At 46.5% G+C, this 13,741-nt stretch overlaps 2 protein-coding genes across 12 annotated transcripts in view; one reads left to right on the top strand and one right to left on the bottom strand.

Moving 5' to 3' along the window:
• Window positions 1–8,714, top strand: part of KCTD10 (potassium channel tetramerization domain containing 10) — a 32,072-nt gene extending 23,358 nt beyond the window's left edge. For 4 of the 11 annotated variants that reach the window (XR_008512382.2, XR_010135826.1, XR_008512381.2 and 1 more), the window contains exons 7-9: window positions 2,302–2,530; window positions 6,893–7,061; window positions 8,538–8,714. Coding sequence is in view for 7 of the 11 variants with exons in the window: in XM_054528192.2 (XP_054384167.1) it covers window positions 2,302–2,526 (225 nt within the window). In the remaining 4 variants the exon portion in view is untranslated. Of the gene's footprint in view, window positions 1–2,301; window positions 5,487–6,892 lie in introns of those variants that run through there. The other 7 variants (XM_054528192.2, XM_063712250.1, XM_054528191.2 and 4 more) reach the window with 2 other exon arrangements.
• Window positions 5,752–13,741, bottom strand: part of MYO1H (myosin IH) — a 202,391-nt gene continuing 194,401 nt past the window's right edge. The window contains exons 25-32 of the mRNA XM_002823726.4: window positions 13,017–13,100; window positions 12,135–12,228; window positions 11,565–11,620; window positions 10,496–10,631; window positions 9,832–9,902; window positions 9,586–9,683; window positions 8,507–8,606; window positions 5,752–6,969 (exon numbers count right to left, since the gene is read on the bottom strand). Of these exons, the coding sequence (XP_002823772.4) occupies window positions 6,946–6,969; window positions 8,507–8,606; window positions 9,586–9,683; window positions 9,832–9,902; window positions 10,496–10,631; window positions 11,565–11,620; window positions 12,135–12,228; window positions 13,017–13,100 (663 nt within the window). The 3' untranslated portion in view covers window positions 5,752–6,945. The remainder of the gene's footprint in view (window positions 6,970–8,506; window positions 8,607–9,585; window positions 9,684–9,831; window positions 9,903–10,495; window positions 10,632–11,564; window positions 11,621–12,134; window positions 12,229–13,016; window positions 13,101–13,741) is intronic.

The following is a 13,741-nucleotide window of genomic DNA, read 5'->3' as shown; positions in this document are numbered from 1 at the left end:
TTTTGAATATTGTTAAAGGACTCCAGGCCTTGTTTAAATCCTAGGGAGAACATTGATGTTTTTGTTTTAGCAGGCAATTGACCCAGTTGGGCTCAGGCTGCAAGCTTTAACCAGCCTTCTGTAGTTTGTAGTTGTGGTGACAGTTTGATTTTCAAAGTCTTCACATCTGTCCCAGCTGTGTGCCACGCTGTGGCCTGTCTGTTCTGGGCAGTATCTCTTGCAGCATTCAGTTCTTTCAGTCTGTGTATGCGGTTTAGGGGCAGATCTTGCAGCTGGGTGTGGGTCTAGGAGTTCATATACAACTTCACAGGCTGCTTTCTCAAGCTCCTTTTCTTCGCAGTTCTCTAAGCTTCCCTGGAGTCCCCTTTTCTGATTGGCCAGCCAGAAAGCTGGGGGTTTAGTTATTCCCCCTTTGCCACCCACTTTCTGTGACCATGCCTGTATTTTGGGCCCAGGAGCATGAAGATAGAAAAAGCAACCAGATTCACCCAATCCTGCTGAGACCACAGCTCTTCTCATCAGAAAAGAAGGTTCCTTCCCTCAGAGTTTTGACTCCTGCAGTCTCTGGTTGCTGCCACAGGAATGCTCAGGTCTGGATGTAAGAAAATAAAGAAAAGGACTGAGCATGGTGGCTTACACCTGTAATCCCACACTTTGGGAGGCCAAAGCAGAAGGATTGCTTGAGTCCAGGAGTTCAAGACCAGCCTGGGCAACATAGCAACACCCCTGTCTCTACCAAAAATTTAAAAAAAATAGCTGGGCATGGTGGCGTGTGCCTGCAGTCTAAACTACTTGGGAGGCTGAGGTGGGAGAATCGTTTAAGCCCAGTAGTTCAAGACCAGCCTGGGCAACATAGCAACACACTCATCTCTACAAAAAAGTTAGTTGGGCATGGTGATGCATGCCTATAGTCTCAACTACTTGGGAGGCTGAGGTGGGAGGATCATTTGAGCCTAGGCGTTCAAGGCTGCAGTGAGCTATGATTGTGCCGCTGCACTCCAGCCTGGGCGACAGAGCAACACTCTCTCTCAAAACAAAAAAGAGAAAAGAAAGAGGCCCTTGGCCTCCCATCCTGGCTCTGCCCCTAACCAGCTTCACAAACACAAGAACACGCCACTCCTGAACCTGGTCTGTGAATCAAGAAGCAGTTGGGATCAGACCACGTGGTCTCTAAATCCCCTTGCTCCTTTTTAAGCTCTAAAAATAAGAAGTCTTAAAATTTTAAAGCTTAATTAGCCAGATCCCGTATCTTTAAAAAATAAAAAGGAAAGAAAACCAGGATTTCCTCCCAGCCTCTCTGCCTGTTAGACTCTGTTGGCCTCCCTGGCCACTAGAGACCTTCTGGAGGTCTTCTGTGTGGTGCCATTTCAGGGTTTCAGGCTGCATCAGTGCTGGCAGCAGCAAATAGTAAACTCACTGTTGGGCATTACTCCAAATTCTGTTGTTTCCCCCATCTGCCTGCCATGATTTACTTCTGAGTCCACAGTTAGCTGCTGTGTGCATCCCATTCTGGCTTTGTAGTGTCAGTGAGGAAGACGGGGTAGAGTGTGCCTGCTCCATTTTTCCCAGAACCAGAACCTCTGAATTCCACCCTGAAAGTGGAGTCTAGTCTGATCAAATGTGTGGGATCTGCTTATGTGGCCCTCTTCCTGTTCATCATACCTTAACCCTGAAGGGCAATGAGCAAACACAATGATTTGCCACACAGCAAGAGGGCTCCTGCCCATTTCATGGAGTCCCCAGCTGGACCCTGTACAAAATACTGCTTTAGAGACTGCTTTAAGGTGTGGAAGGACTTCTTTGCAAGGTTGCAGCTCTGTTAGGAGAAGCATATTAGCACTGACCTAAATGTCCATCCAAGTATGGTTAATTGCATTGTCGTATTTATAATTCCTTGATAGAGAATGATCTCTAGGTTAAGTTAGGGACAAGAGGAAGACATGTACAACTCTGTGTGGTGGGCCACCTTGTGTGTTTTTTGAAGTGTGTGAATAAATATGTGTATTACACATATTTACATGCACAGAATCTTTGAGAGGGTAAAATGATGAGAAACTGTACCTTTAAGAAGGGAAACTAGGGGCAGGGAGACCTGTTTCTCTGCATCCCCTTGATTTTCTGTGCATTTAGCGCCACATATAAGTGTTGCCATTGAAAATATCAGTTTATTTAAAAATTATACTGGTGGGCTTCAGCGGAATCCCAGGGTTCTGATTTAGCCTGGCGGCCCTGCGTAAAGTGCAGGCGTTGGCAGAGGGAGTGGGCTGTAACTTACCTGCCCTGTGTATTGTGGGAGCACAGGTGGAGTTTCCTGAAGCCCGGATTTATGAGGAGACCCTGAACATTTTGCTGTATGAGGCCCAGGATGGCCGGGGACCTGACAATGCGCTCCTGGAGGCCACAGGCGGGGCGGCAGGGCGCTCTCACCACCTGGATGAGGACGAGGAGCGGGAGCGGGAGCGGATCGAGCGCGTGCGGCGGATCCACATCAAGCGCCCCGACGACCGGGCCCACCTCCACCAGTGAGCAGGCAAGAGACCGAGCCGCCCTCCTCTCACCGCCCCCACTCCCTGCCGTGCTACACCCAGATCCTGTGCGGGCTGCCGGGCTCCTTCTGCTTCCCTTGGAGCCTGGAGATACTTTTATAACAAGCCAGATGATTATTTTGGTATTGCTTGACAAGGCAAATTGATTGTCTTGACCCAGGCGTATGACCCCTGTTGTTGAACAAGCTGTGTCTAAGATCTCTACTTTTCATGAGAATCTGAGACTCTTTGGAGCCAGGCTTTCTCGGTTCTCAGAGGAAAAGTATGAATGAGTGTGAAGTGTATGTGAGAACTTTTGTTTGCCGTATTTATTTTTGTGGGTGTCGACTTCCTATATGGACTTTTTGGGTGACACTCCCTTAACGGTTCAGTTTGACAATTCTGAGAGTTGTTCTGCAGTTGGAGGCCACCAGAGGTATCTGAGCTCCCTGCTTCCTATTTCATAATCCTCCAGCCCCAGCAGGTCCACTCCTGGTTCCTGCGTGTTTGGCCCAGGCACAATCCCCACCGCTTTGCTAGAAGTGCTTTCTGCCATGTGGCTTTGGGCCTAGAGCTTGTTGATAATTGCAGCGTGTGGCAGTGGAAATGTGGCTGAATGAGCGTCTAAATCGTTGAGACCAGTGCAACTTTGGGTGCAAGGCTTTGTTTAGGGAGCAAGCCTTTTGCCACCTTGGGCTGGTCTTTGGCCTGGTGCTCACTGGGACCCCACATGTCTGCGTAGGAGCAGAACTTTCCATGGCAGTAAGTGTCCAGCTCTGTTTCTGGTTCTTTCCCTGACTCCAGCCCCTTCCAGTTGTTCTCCTGGTTGACCCGACTCCACTCCAGGAAGGCCATCTGACCCTGTGACAGGCATAGCTCATAAACTACCCCTCCCTGGGATCCCACTCCTCTTCAGCCTCCTTCCCCATAAAGCTGGGCTTTCTAAGTCAGTTTGCTTAGAAATTCAGTGTGGCCCATACCCTTTGTCCTCCCAGCCTGGTATCCAGGCAGGGACACCCTCACACCACCAGCCCCAGGGAGCTTCCCTGCTGTAAACACAGACCCCCTTCTCTTTGCCTCTGATTGATTTTTACACAGTGTAGAGTGGCCAGCAGTGAACAGGTTGAGGATGTGTGGGTAGATAGATACCTTTGGGTCTGGTTTGTGTCTGTGTTCATGTTTGTTTAAGGGATGTGTGCGACTGTGGGTGGGGACGTGTGCTTGTGGGGCACAGGTGGCCCCTGCTGGAGCCCGGCTGGGCACAGTGCCCATGTAGGACGGGTGTTCTCAGTGACCTACCTCCCAGGCTCCTCTGCGCCTGCAAAGGAACAGCAGTGAGTCGTGACTGACAGGGGTGGTTGAAACTAGACTAGGTAGAGTAGTTACCAGGAGATGTGAATGTGTGTCAGGTGATGGATGGGTTTGTCAAGGGAATCGTTACTGTTTTATACCAAAGGTGTTAACATGGGCAGCCTTTGATACATGTATTCCAAAAAGCGAGTTTATATTTTCAAATGGTTTTTACAGCTTAGACTTTGTACGTACTGCCCTGCCTGTGACAGTTGTATGCCTTCATTTTGTATCCAACAGCAAAGTCTACAATAAAACTTTAAAACAATCATGACTGAATGTCAAAATCATGTATTGGGCAGACGCTTTTTAAACTGTCGTGTGAGAAACTTTTATATTAGGCCATTTGGATTTTATTAAGTGCTAAGGAAAGAGGGCTTACAAAATAATGTTTCGTAAATATTTTATACTGTTTAAGTGTTAAACACCAACCCTGCCTTTTGGGTTGAGCTTTTTTAGAAAGTCGAAGTGAATGTTGGCCAGGAAAATGGAAAAGCCATTGTATAATTTTTTTTTTTTTTGAGGCGGAGTCTTGCTCTGTTGGCCAGGCTGGAGTACAGTGGTACCATCTCCACTTACCACAACTTGTGCCTCTCGGGTTCAAGCGATTCTGCTGCCCCAGCCTCCCGAGTAGCTGGGGTTGCAGGCACCCATCAGCCCATGCCCAGCTAATTTTGTATTTTTAGTAGAGATGATGGGGTTTCACCATGTTGGCCAGGCTGGTCTTGAACTCCTGACCTTGTGATCCGCCCACCTTGGCCTCCCAAAGTGCTGGGATTACAGGCGTGAGTCACCACACCTGGCTGCATAGTTTTTTAAACGTGTGTGTGAAGAATGAATGAGTTTGTGGAACAATTTGATTTGCTGTGGCCTCTATGCCTAATGAGCTAGTGTTTCTGGCAGCTCTCTCTCCCCTCACTTTTTCTCCAACTGTGCACCTGTAGTTTTGAGTCTGTCTCTCTGGAATATGAACAGGTTTATAAAACATTCCATGGTGAACAATTCTGTCGGCTGCATTACAGCCATGAGTGCATAGACAGCATTGGCTGGTCCAAGCTCTGTTATTGAGTATACAAGGAACTGATTTTTCTTATGTTAGCACTAAGGGCAAAAGCCAATATTTATAATGTAAGCACTATCCAAGTAAAACATCGGCCCAAGATTTGGTAAAGAGTCAGATTTCATTGCAATGTAATAACTACAATTTTTTACAAATTGGAACAGCTTTGGTGTGTTGTAATCAAGGGTTTTTTTTTTTGTTTCAAATAAGCCATCTGATTGTGGTGACTGGGGCCCATGTCCAAGACAATTCCTAGCATATTCTGTCACCCTCCTGTCGGGCGATCACTGTGCGGGGACCCCATTCCCCAGTTAAAGTGTGTCTCTGTACCTTACAACAGCGATTCAGGACCCGAGTGTGAACAACACTCAGCCCACCCTCTGAGTGTGTGCTGTCTTTAGGGCTCTACCCAAAGTCACTGTAACACAGTTAAGTGTGTCATTAACCTTTCTGTCTCTTTGCGCCATAAAAAAATGCTCAAAGTTTTAGATGTAGCCACTGTATGTTGTGCAAACATTTGTGGACGTATAAAATAAAAGTCATAAAATGCTTCTGTTTTCTGGGTCTTTTCAGGCATAACCGGGCCCTTAAAATATGGTTTACAACAAAGGCAGGGCCCCCACGTTCTGCCTCATCCCCTTAAAGTCACTCCAGGTGGCAGGGAAAGACGAGTCATGTTTCTGTAGTGTTTGAATTCAAACACCAAAAGGAAGTCTTGGGGTCAAAGGCTGCCTGGCTCATGAAAAAGAATGAATCAGCTGGTGTTACCACTGATTTACTACTATGGGGCAGAGGGCTTCAGTGCACCAAACCCAATCCCTTGACACATCTGAGTTCCATTTATTTAAAGCAAAATTCAAATTTCACAGCTTTAGGAAATTTCCTTTACTTAGTCTCAGACCATGCACAGTAAGTCATTGATAGGTTCTTGGAAACTGAGACTTGAAGCAAAACCATGAGGCTAATGGATGTAAACAAGAGTTAAATTCCTACAGCATGTTGCTGGGCACAAAAACATCACCCAACTTCTAAATAAAGACCAAAGCACTTCTCATATTAAACAGTGAAATACATGAGCTACACCTGTATTTAATTAAATCAAAAAGAAGATCATTACCTAAGTTTCGGTGAATCGGTGAGTGTTGGTGGTCACAGTGGCGGCTGCATAAATCACTGAATAAACGCTTGCAAAAGTGAAATTATAAGGAGCCCCTCCCCAGTCACAAGCGTGGCAGGCTCGCTACACGCTTTTGCGCTGTGGCATTTATTGTCCATTTGTGTGCTCATATGCTTTATATACATTTTTATTTTACAATAAAATTTGTATTCATTCGTTCTCCAACCTGCACGTTCAGGGTTGCAGATGGCCAGAGCCCAATCCCAGCAGCTCAGGGCAGAAGGCGGGACCCACCCTGGACAGGACGTCCTCCTCTCACGGGGCTCACGCACCCACACTCACTCAGACTGGGACCACACAGACACGCCAGTGCACCCAACACACACACTTTGGGGACGTGGGAGGAAACCAGAGCACCCAGAAGAAACCCAGAGACATGGGGAGAACATACAGACTCCACCCAGACAGTGGCCCTGCCCAGAAATCAGATGTCTTATCAACATATAATGAAATGTTATTTGAGAACTTGCTGTACACAGTATTTCATCATGTCTCAGGGCAGCTTGACAGAGGTAGAGAATCTTGCCCACCCTCTAATGACACGTTGGAGTGCGCACTGAACATAGATCCTGTCGAGGGTGTTTAGAATTACGCCTTCGGGTGACCTGGGGTCTGCTTCCAGAAGGTGACATTTTAATAAGGTGCCACGGGGCAGCTGAGAAGCTGGGATTAGGCTTTGGCCTAACGCCCCTCAGTTTCTTCAGATGTGATCTGTTAGTGCCACGGGCCTGGTACCTTGAAGAGGTAGCTAACTGGATCCAATCCCCACTTCCCCTGTAGTTTCCTCAGTTGGAGCAAAAATGGCGATGACAGAGGTCAGACGTCATCCTCTATCAGGACTTCCTCCGGACTGACACCTGGGAGAGAGTCACACTTCGGTTTACAGCCCTTCCCCGCTCCGTTTGCGCAAAAGGAAACAGTTATCACCTCAACTGTCACCATTAGCAAGGTGGGTGTGGAGGGCCTGTGAGAAGCCAGCGCCACCTCCCATGAGACAAGCCAGACTTAGAAACTGGCTCATCGAGGCCTGTCAGCCTCTTCAGCCAGAACCAGTCAGGGAGGAAGATGGACTCCATGTGACTCCAGAGGAGAGAGACACAGTCTCTGGGGTGTCACTTTTAAGACAGCGTGTAAACTAAAAAGATACCTTATAGTCTACAGCCAAAATGATCCTTATTTTAACTTGTCCCCAAAGGAGTTCATTGTGTCTAGGGACAATTATTTTATATCTACAAAATTATTTTATTTTTTTGAGACGGAGTCTCACTCTATTGCCCAGGCTGGAGTGTAGTGGTGCGATCTCAGCTCACTGCAACCTCCGCCTCCCGCGTTCAAGCAATTCTCCTGCCTCAGCCTCCCTGAGTATCTGGGACTACAGGCATGCGCCACCATGCTCAACTAATTTTTGTATTTTTAGTAGAGACGGATTTCACCATGTTGGCCAGACTGGTCTCGAACTCCTGACCTCAGGTGATCTGTCCATCTCAGCCTCCCAAAGTGCTGAGATTATAGGCGTGAGCCACCGCGCCCAGCCTGCAAAATGACTTTATAGGTAAATCCACGTAAATTTAAATGTGTATGAGACACTCCATGTTCACAGACCATTTTTTAATTAATTTGTATCAAAATTCTTCCTATAATACAAGGTACATTGTAAAGATTCAGCTCCCTCTGCTTTTAACATGTTGTTTTTCAGCAAAACTGGATCAAAACAAGCTCCGTGTACTAGCAGCCAGCGAGGACCACTGGGACCCTCAGCCCAGCATGGGCACAGTCAGGGAAGGCAGCGTACTTGTGCTCAGGCTAGACTTCTCCCTAACATAGCCAAGGTTCTCAAACCTCTGTGCTTGTTAGATCCGTTTTATACCAAAGGTATTAACATGTGCAGCCTTTGACACATGTATTCCAAAAAGCAACTTTATATTTTCTTACATTTTTACATATTTCTTACATATTTTTCTTACATTTATATTTTCTTGCATCCTGAAGCCTAAGCCACACCTTCAGCCAATTAAGTCTCAGTATCTGGGTGGGACACAAGTGCATTGATTTCAACGTGGAGGGAAGTTATGGATAGTTATGGATAACTGTAATAAGCATAAAGCCTTCATCCAGTGAAAAGTTAGACTCTGCTATTGGAGAAGTGTCTTATGTCAGCTTCCGGTTCACTGACAAGGATGGCAAGCTTTTTTTCTTTTCTCATTCAGTGTTTAGATGTATATATCTCTATATCAGTTTCTTCCTGTCTTACAGACGTAGAGTTAGGAATAGAGGGCAGAAATGAACTATTAATAGCTTATGATTCCAGTCAATCTATAGGACTGAAATTGGTAGAACTTTAACTTATATGCTCATCTAAAACGGCTTACTTCCCTCCCAGAGACGACCACTCACCACTGTTAATTGTCCATTTTTATTTTTATAGACTTGTTCTTCTGGTCCAGTGTCGAAAACTATTGTGCCTTCTTTTCCCGGACTAATAAAAAACTGTAAACTTAAAATACACAAAGTGACACATTACTGACATACTATATTTTCTTCTCTCAACCTTTGGTCTGCAGAAGAAATCCACTTATTAAATTCTACTAGTTTCAAGATCAAATTCCTGTTTTATTACAGTGTTATATTGCATATTTGCAGAAAGGAAGAACGCTGTTGCCACAGCTGGGTAACTTACATGTTTCTGTAGTTACTGTGAGATCAAATGAGCACATTCAGTTCTTCAAAGGGCCAGTTGATGTCTATGGCACTATTTCCATATCACACTGAAACTCTGAGGGGCTGAGTATTCCCTCAGGTACAGCAACACAAAGACAACACATTTCAAAGCACTCAACTCTCTCTCCTTATTCCACCTACAAATGTGCTCTGATTGTTAAAACTTGGAACAGCACAGGATGAGGGAAAAGAAACAGCTCTCCAGGATATCCTGCCTTCACTGACTTCATTTCTCTGAAGCCCAAGATCACAGGGATGAAGACGGAAAAAAGTTATTTGTGGGGGCGAGGATGTAACACTAGAGGCTTCTCACCCCTTACTGGTAGAAATGGTGCTTGATTATGTTGGAAGCAGGAGGCAAGCAGGAGTGAAAACAATATTTGCATCTTCCCTGATCCGTAATTTTTTTTTTTTTTTTGAGACATTGTCTATCTCTGTTGTCCAGGCTGGAGTGCAGTGGTGCGATCTCGGCTCATTGCAACCTCCGCTTCCTGGGTTCAAGGGATTCTTGTGCCTCAGCCTCCCAAGTAGCTGGGATTACAGGCGTGCACCACCAAACCCGGCTAATCTTTGTATTCTTAGTAGAAACGGGGTTTCACCATGTTGACCAGGCTGGTCTTGAACTCCTAGCCTCAAGTTATCTGCTCACCTCAGCCTCCCAAAGTGCTGGGATTATAGGCATGAGCCACCACGCTCGGCCTTAATAAACATTTTAACATTGGATTACTTCCCGAGCTGAAGATGAAGCCACCTACCTTCCTTGAACAACATTGACAATGTTCTCCTTCTTAACCAGCATGACAAGTTTAGTAACTGCTTCAAACACGTGTCCACACTGCAAAACGGCATCCCCCTGGGGTGGGGAGGAGACAAGGCATAATTTCAGTATTCACAGCTTAAAGAAACAGACACTCCGATAGAGAACTTTCACGGTGGTCAACTTAACATTTTGGCAGTGTATCGTTTCTGTCTTTTAGTAGAGACTGGTGGCTGTCAATTACCTTTTGCTTGCTGTCCTCTGGTGAAACATGAATGACTAAGATTCCATCACTCAGATTGCTAGTGGAGACACCTTAAGACAGATCCAGAGTTAGGAGCCAAGAACTAGAGAGCTTGACATTAGTACAGAGGAAGAAGAGAGAACGCCCAGGGGCTGCCCAACCCCACACTTCATTCTCCTAGCTGGGCCCAGAAGGATGAAGGGCATACTTTAGAAATCTTAGCCTGCTAGTGGGCTCTGATCACCGTGGAAGGAGACTATTGCCCAACCTGGGTACTTAAGTAAAGTGGTGCTATTAATATTTATGCCAGAATAGGGGGTGCAAGGGGTGCAGGGGTGCAGTCCAGGCTGGGCAACGCTAGGGGAGGAGGGCAGATGGTTTTGGTTTTTGGTTTTTTTTGGTTTTTTTTTTTTGAGCCAGGGTCTCACTTTGCCGCCCAGGCTGGAGTGTGTGGCACAATCATAGCTCACTGAAGCTTCGAACTCCCAGGCTCAAGTGATCCTCCTGCCTCAGCCTTCCGAGTAGCTGAGACTACAGGTGTGCATCACTACCCCGGGGTTTATGGGCACCCTACACTTGTGTTTCCCATTTGGGAGCTTCATTACTGGGCTTTCCAGTAGTTGAGTCAACTCAGTGCATTGTTTTAAGATTGCCCACTTCTTACCTTTGAGAGCTGAGTACTCTATTTTCTGCTTGATTTTGGCAAGTTCCACCACGTAAGCTGCTTTCTGAGTAAGAATGAGTTGCCGCTGCCGTGCTTTGAAGCCTTTTCTGTCATATTTAATGACCGGGACACCATACTGCAAGGGGAAGGTGACTTCAAGCGGGGAGGTGGGGCAGAGTACCGAGTTTCTTGCTACTCAGACCCCGGTAAAGTGATGTCAAGCATTTAGAGAAGCTCAAACAGATTTTGCATGTATATATATGTGTGTGTATGTGTATATATACACACACATATATACACACACACACATTTTATATATATATATATATATATATATTTTTTTTTTTTTTTTTTCTGGCTCTCTGCATGGTGGGGATTTGGATCCCTAGCTCTGCCTACCTGCGTTGCCCTCTGACGAAGTCAAGGCTATGGCTACCTGCCTTGCAGGTCTGCTCTGATGGTCAGAGATGAAAACTCTCACAGCCACAGTGTAATCCAATCCAGTCACAGTGGCTTCTATTCCCCAGGGAACCAAAAAAAAAAGGCAGAGCAGACACTGGCACACACGATCACCCGGGCTTCACCTGCTGCTGTGTGCCAGGCAGCAGCCTGAGCACCTCTCGCCCAACTCATTCATCCTCTCAGTAAACCCATTATCCTCATTCACAGAAGATCAGAGGCACCAAGAGCTTAAGTGACCTGCCCAGGATCTCACGGCTGCTACATTCAAAGCAAGTGTCAGTGCCCAGGCACTATGCCACACTGCCTGTCACCAATAAGGAGGTGTTTCATGATTAAGTTCATGGCTACACTTCATTCAGTTTTGTAGGAAAGCAAACCAAGACAGTTTCTAGGGTGACGGAGGGATCATGAGAACAGCAGTCATTATCTAATCATCGTTTGTTCCCCATCATCTTAGTTAATACCCAAAGCATCACAGTTGAGAGCTTAGTTAATACCCAGCTGCACCCCTGCATTTAAATAGTGCACCCTTTATGGAGAAAGGGGACCCTGCTCTTAGACTCGATGAGGGAATCCTGTTTGAGACTGAGGACACACATCGCCTTACCTGGATTTTCTCATGGCTAATTAGCTGAAGCACTTTCGGATTAATGTCTCCTTCATCTAGAGAGGGAATCAGAAGGCCATGAATCATCACTAAAGTACCAATCCTGTGGAAAAGTCATTGGCATCTGCTAGTTTTGTTATGCATCTCTGTGCTAAGATCTCAGCTGGGGAAATAGCCATCAGGATATGCTGCAGAGTTGAGCATCTGCCTTTGACTTATTTTATTTTTTTTGGAGACAGAGTCTTGCTCTGTCTCCCAGGCTGGAGTGCAGTGGCATGATCTCAGCTCACTGCATTCTCTGCCTCCTGGGTTCAAGCGATTCTCCTGCCTCTGCCTCCCGAGTAGTTGGGACTACAGGTGCATGCCACCACACCCTGCTAATATTTTGTATTTTAGTTGAGATGGGGTTTCGCCATGTTAGCCAGGCTGGTCTCGAACTCCTGAGCTCAGGCAATCCGCCCACCTTGGCCTCCCAAAGTGCTGAGATTACGGGCATGAGCCACCACACTCCACCCTTTAACTCCTTTTAGAATTGGAAAGCCAAATACATAGGCTGGAAAACGTACTTACCTATCCGACTGTTGACAAAGGGTTGATTTAAACTTTCTGTGTAGCCGTCTTTCCTTCCCCTGAAGATTTCACTTGTAACTACCTTTTGCTGCATCTGGTAATACACAATTGAAAGTATAAAAATGGTAGCCACAGGCTTCTTTGGGATAGAAGAGCTCTAGACCCATTGAGGTCACATCCTTTGCTGGATAAACTGTGGGAGCCTTGTTACCCTGGAGCATACAAGTCAGAACACCTTCCTGGCTTTGGCCAAAATGCCCTGAAAGTCATATTGGTAGAGACTGGGTTGACATTTCTGCTCGTTCCCTTACTACCTTCCTGAAAGTGGATTTTCCAGAGTTCCCAGAGCAGTTTCTTGTAGATCAGGGATTGGGAAACCACAGCCTGCAGGCCAAACTCAGCCTGCTGTCCCTTTTTGTAAGTAACGTTCTATTGGGACAGAGCCATGCCATTCATGCACACGTTGTCCATGGCTGCTTTCTTACTGTAGCAGCAGAGTTGAGTAATTCCAACAGAGAAAGGCCACAAACCCTGAAATAGTTACTCTTCTAGCCCTTTACACAAAAGACCCGCAGGTTAGCACGGTGAAAAACAGATCTCCAGCAGAAAGGGGTCTACGTTCTCTGCTCCCGTGGATGGATGGCAGGAGCCGTTGCGACTGTGTTCCCATGGTAACGAAGGGAGCCATGCTGATTACAGTAACAGCTGGCATTCATCCAGGGCTCTCTGCTGGTCTACCTGCAATTATCTTAAACATTTCAAGGCATGGGACCAGCATGACCCCCCACTTATAGGTGAAATGGTGGATGAGGAGGACTGACACTCAGGTCCAACTCTTACACCCACCCCCACCACCGGCCAGCGCAGACATCACGTCCCTACCATCGCTTTCCGCTCAGCTGTGATCCCGCGGCAGTATTTCTGCACCAAGTTCCTCACACACATTTTCCTGAGTAGATCTGATGCCTGTGTGGAGAACACACTTCTTTCCACTTGCCTCACTCACTCCCTGTCTGGGGCTGTGGTGATCAAAATGAAGCTTTAAAAAAACACTGCTGAATTCAGTTTGATTTCAAGCACAGTGTTAATATTTTATAGTCACAGCAGCTAACCTGATCCTCTCCCAACTTTTTGCTGTTGTTTAACTAATGATTCTCAAACTTGAATATGTTTATGACTCGCCTGCAGAACTGGCTATAATGAGATTCCTGGAGATTTTGACTCAGTGGGTCCAAAGTAGAGCCCAGGAATCTTACAACAGCCCCGCCTCTAAGTTCCAGACACAGAGGGTCCTCAGACGATCTCTTGAGGGATGCTATTCTAGGAAGGCTACGTCAGGAATAAAAATGATTCAAAAGTGCTCTGTCGGCTGTGCATGGTGACTCTCACCTGTAATCCCAGCATTTTGGGAGGCTGAGGTGGACAGATCACTTGAGGTCAGGAGTTCGAGACTAGCCTGGCCAACATGGCAAAACCCCGTCTCTACTAAAAATACAAAAATTAGCCAGGCATGGTGGCGGGCACCTGTAATCCCAGCTACTCAGGAGGCTGAGGCACGAGAATCGCTTGACCCTGAGAGGCAGAGGTTTCAGTGAGCAGAGATCATG

The sequence above is a fragment of the Pongo abelii genome, chromosome 10, assembly GCF_028885655.2.
Source record: "Pongo abelii isolate AG06213 chromosome 10, NHGRI_mPonAbe1-v2.0_pri, whole genome shotgun sequence".
NCBI classification, from domain to species: domain Eukaryota; kingdom Metazoa; phylum Chordata; class Mammalia; order Primates; family Hominidae; genus Pongo; species Pongo abelii.
The sequence above is the reverse complement of the archived record's forward strand: the minus strand, read 5'-3'. Positions and strand labels throughout refer to the sequence as shown.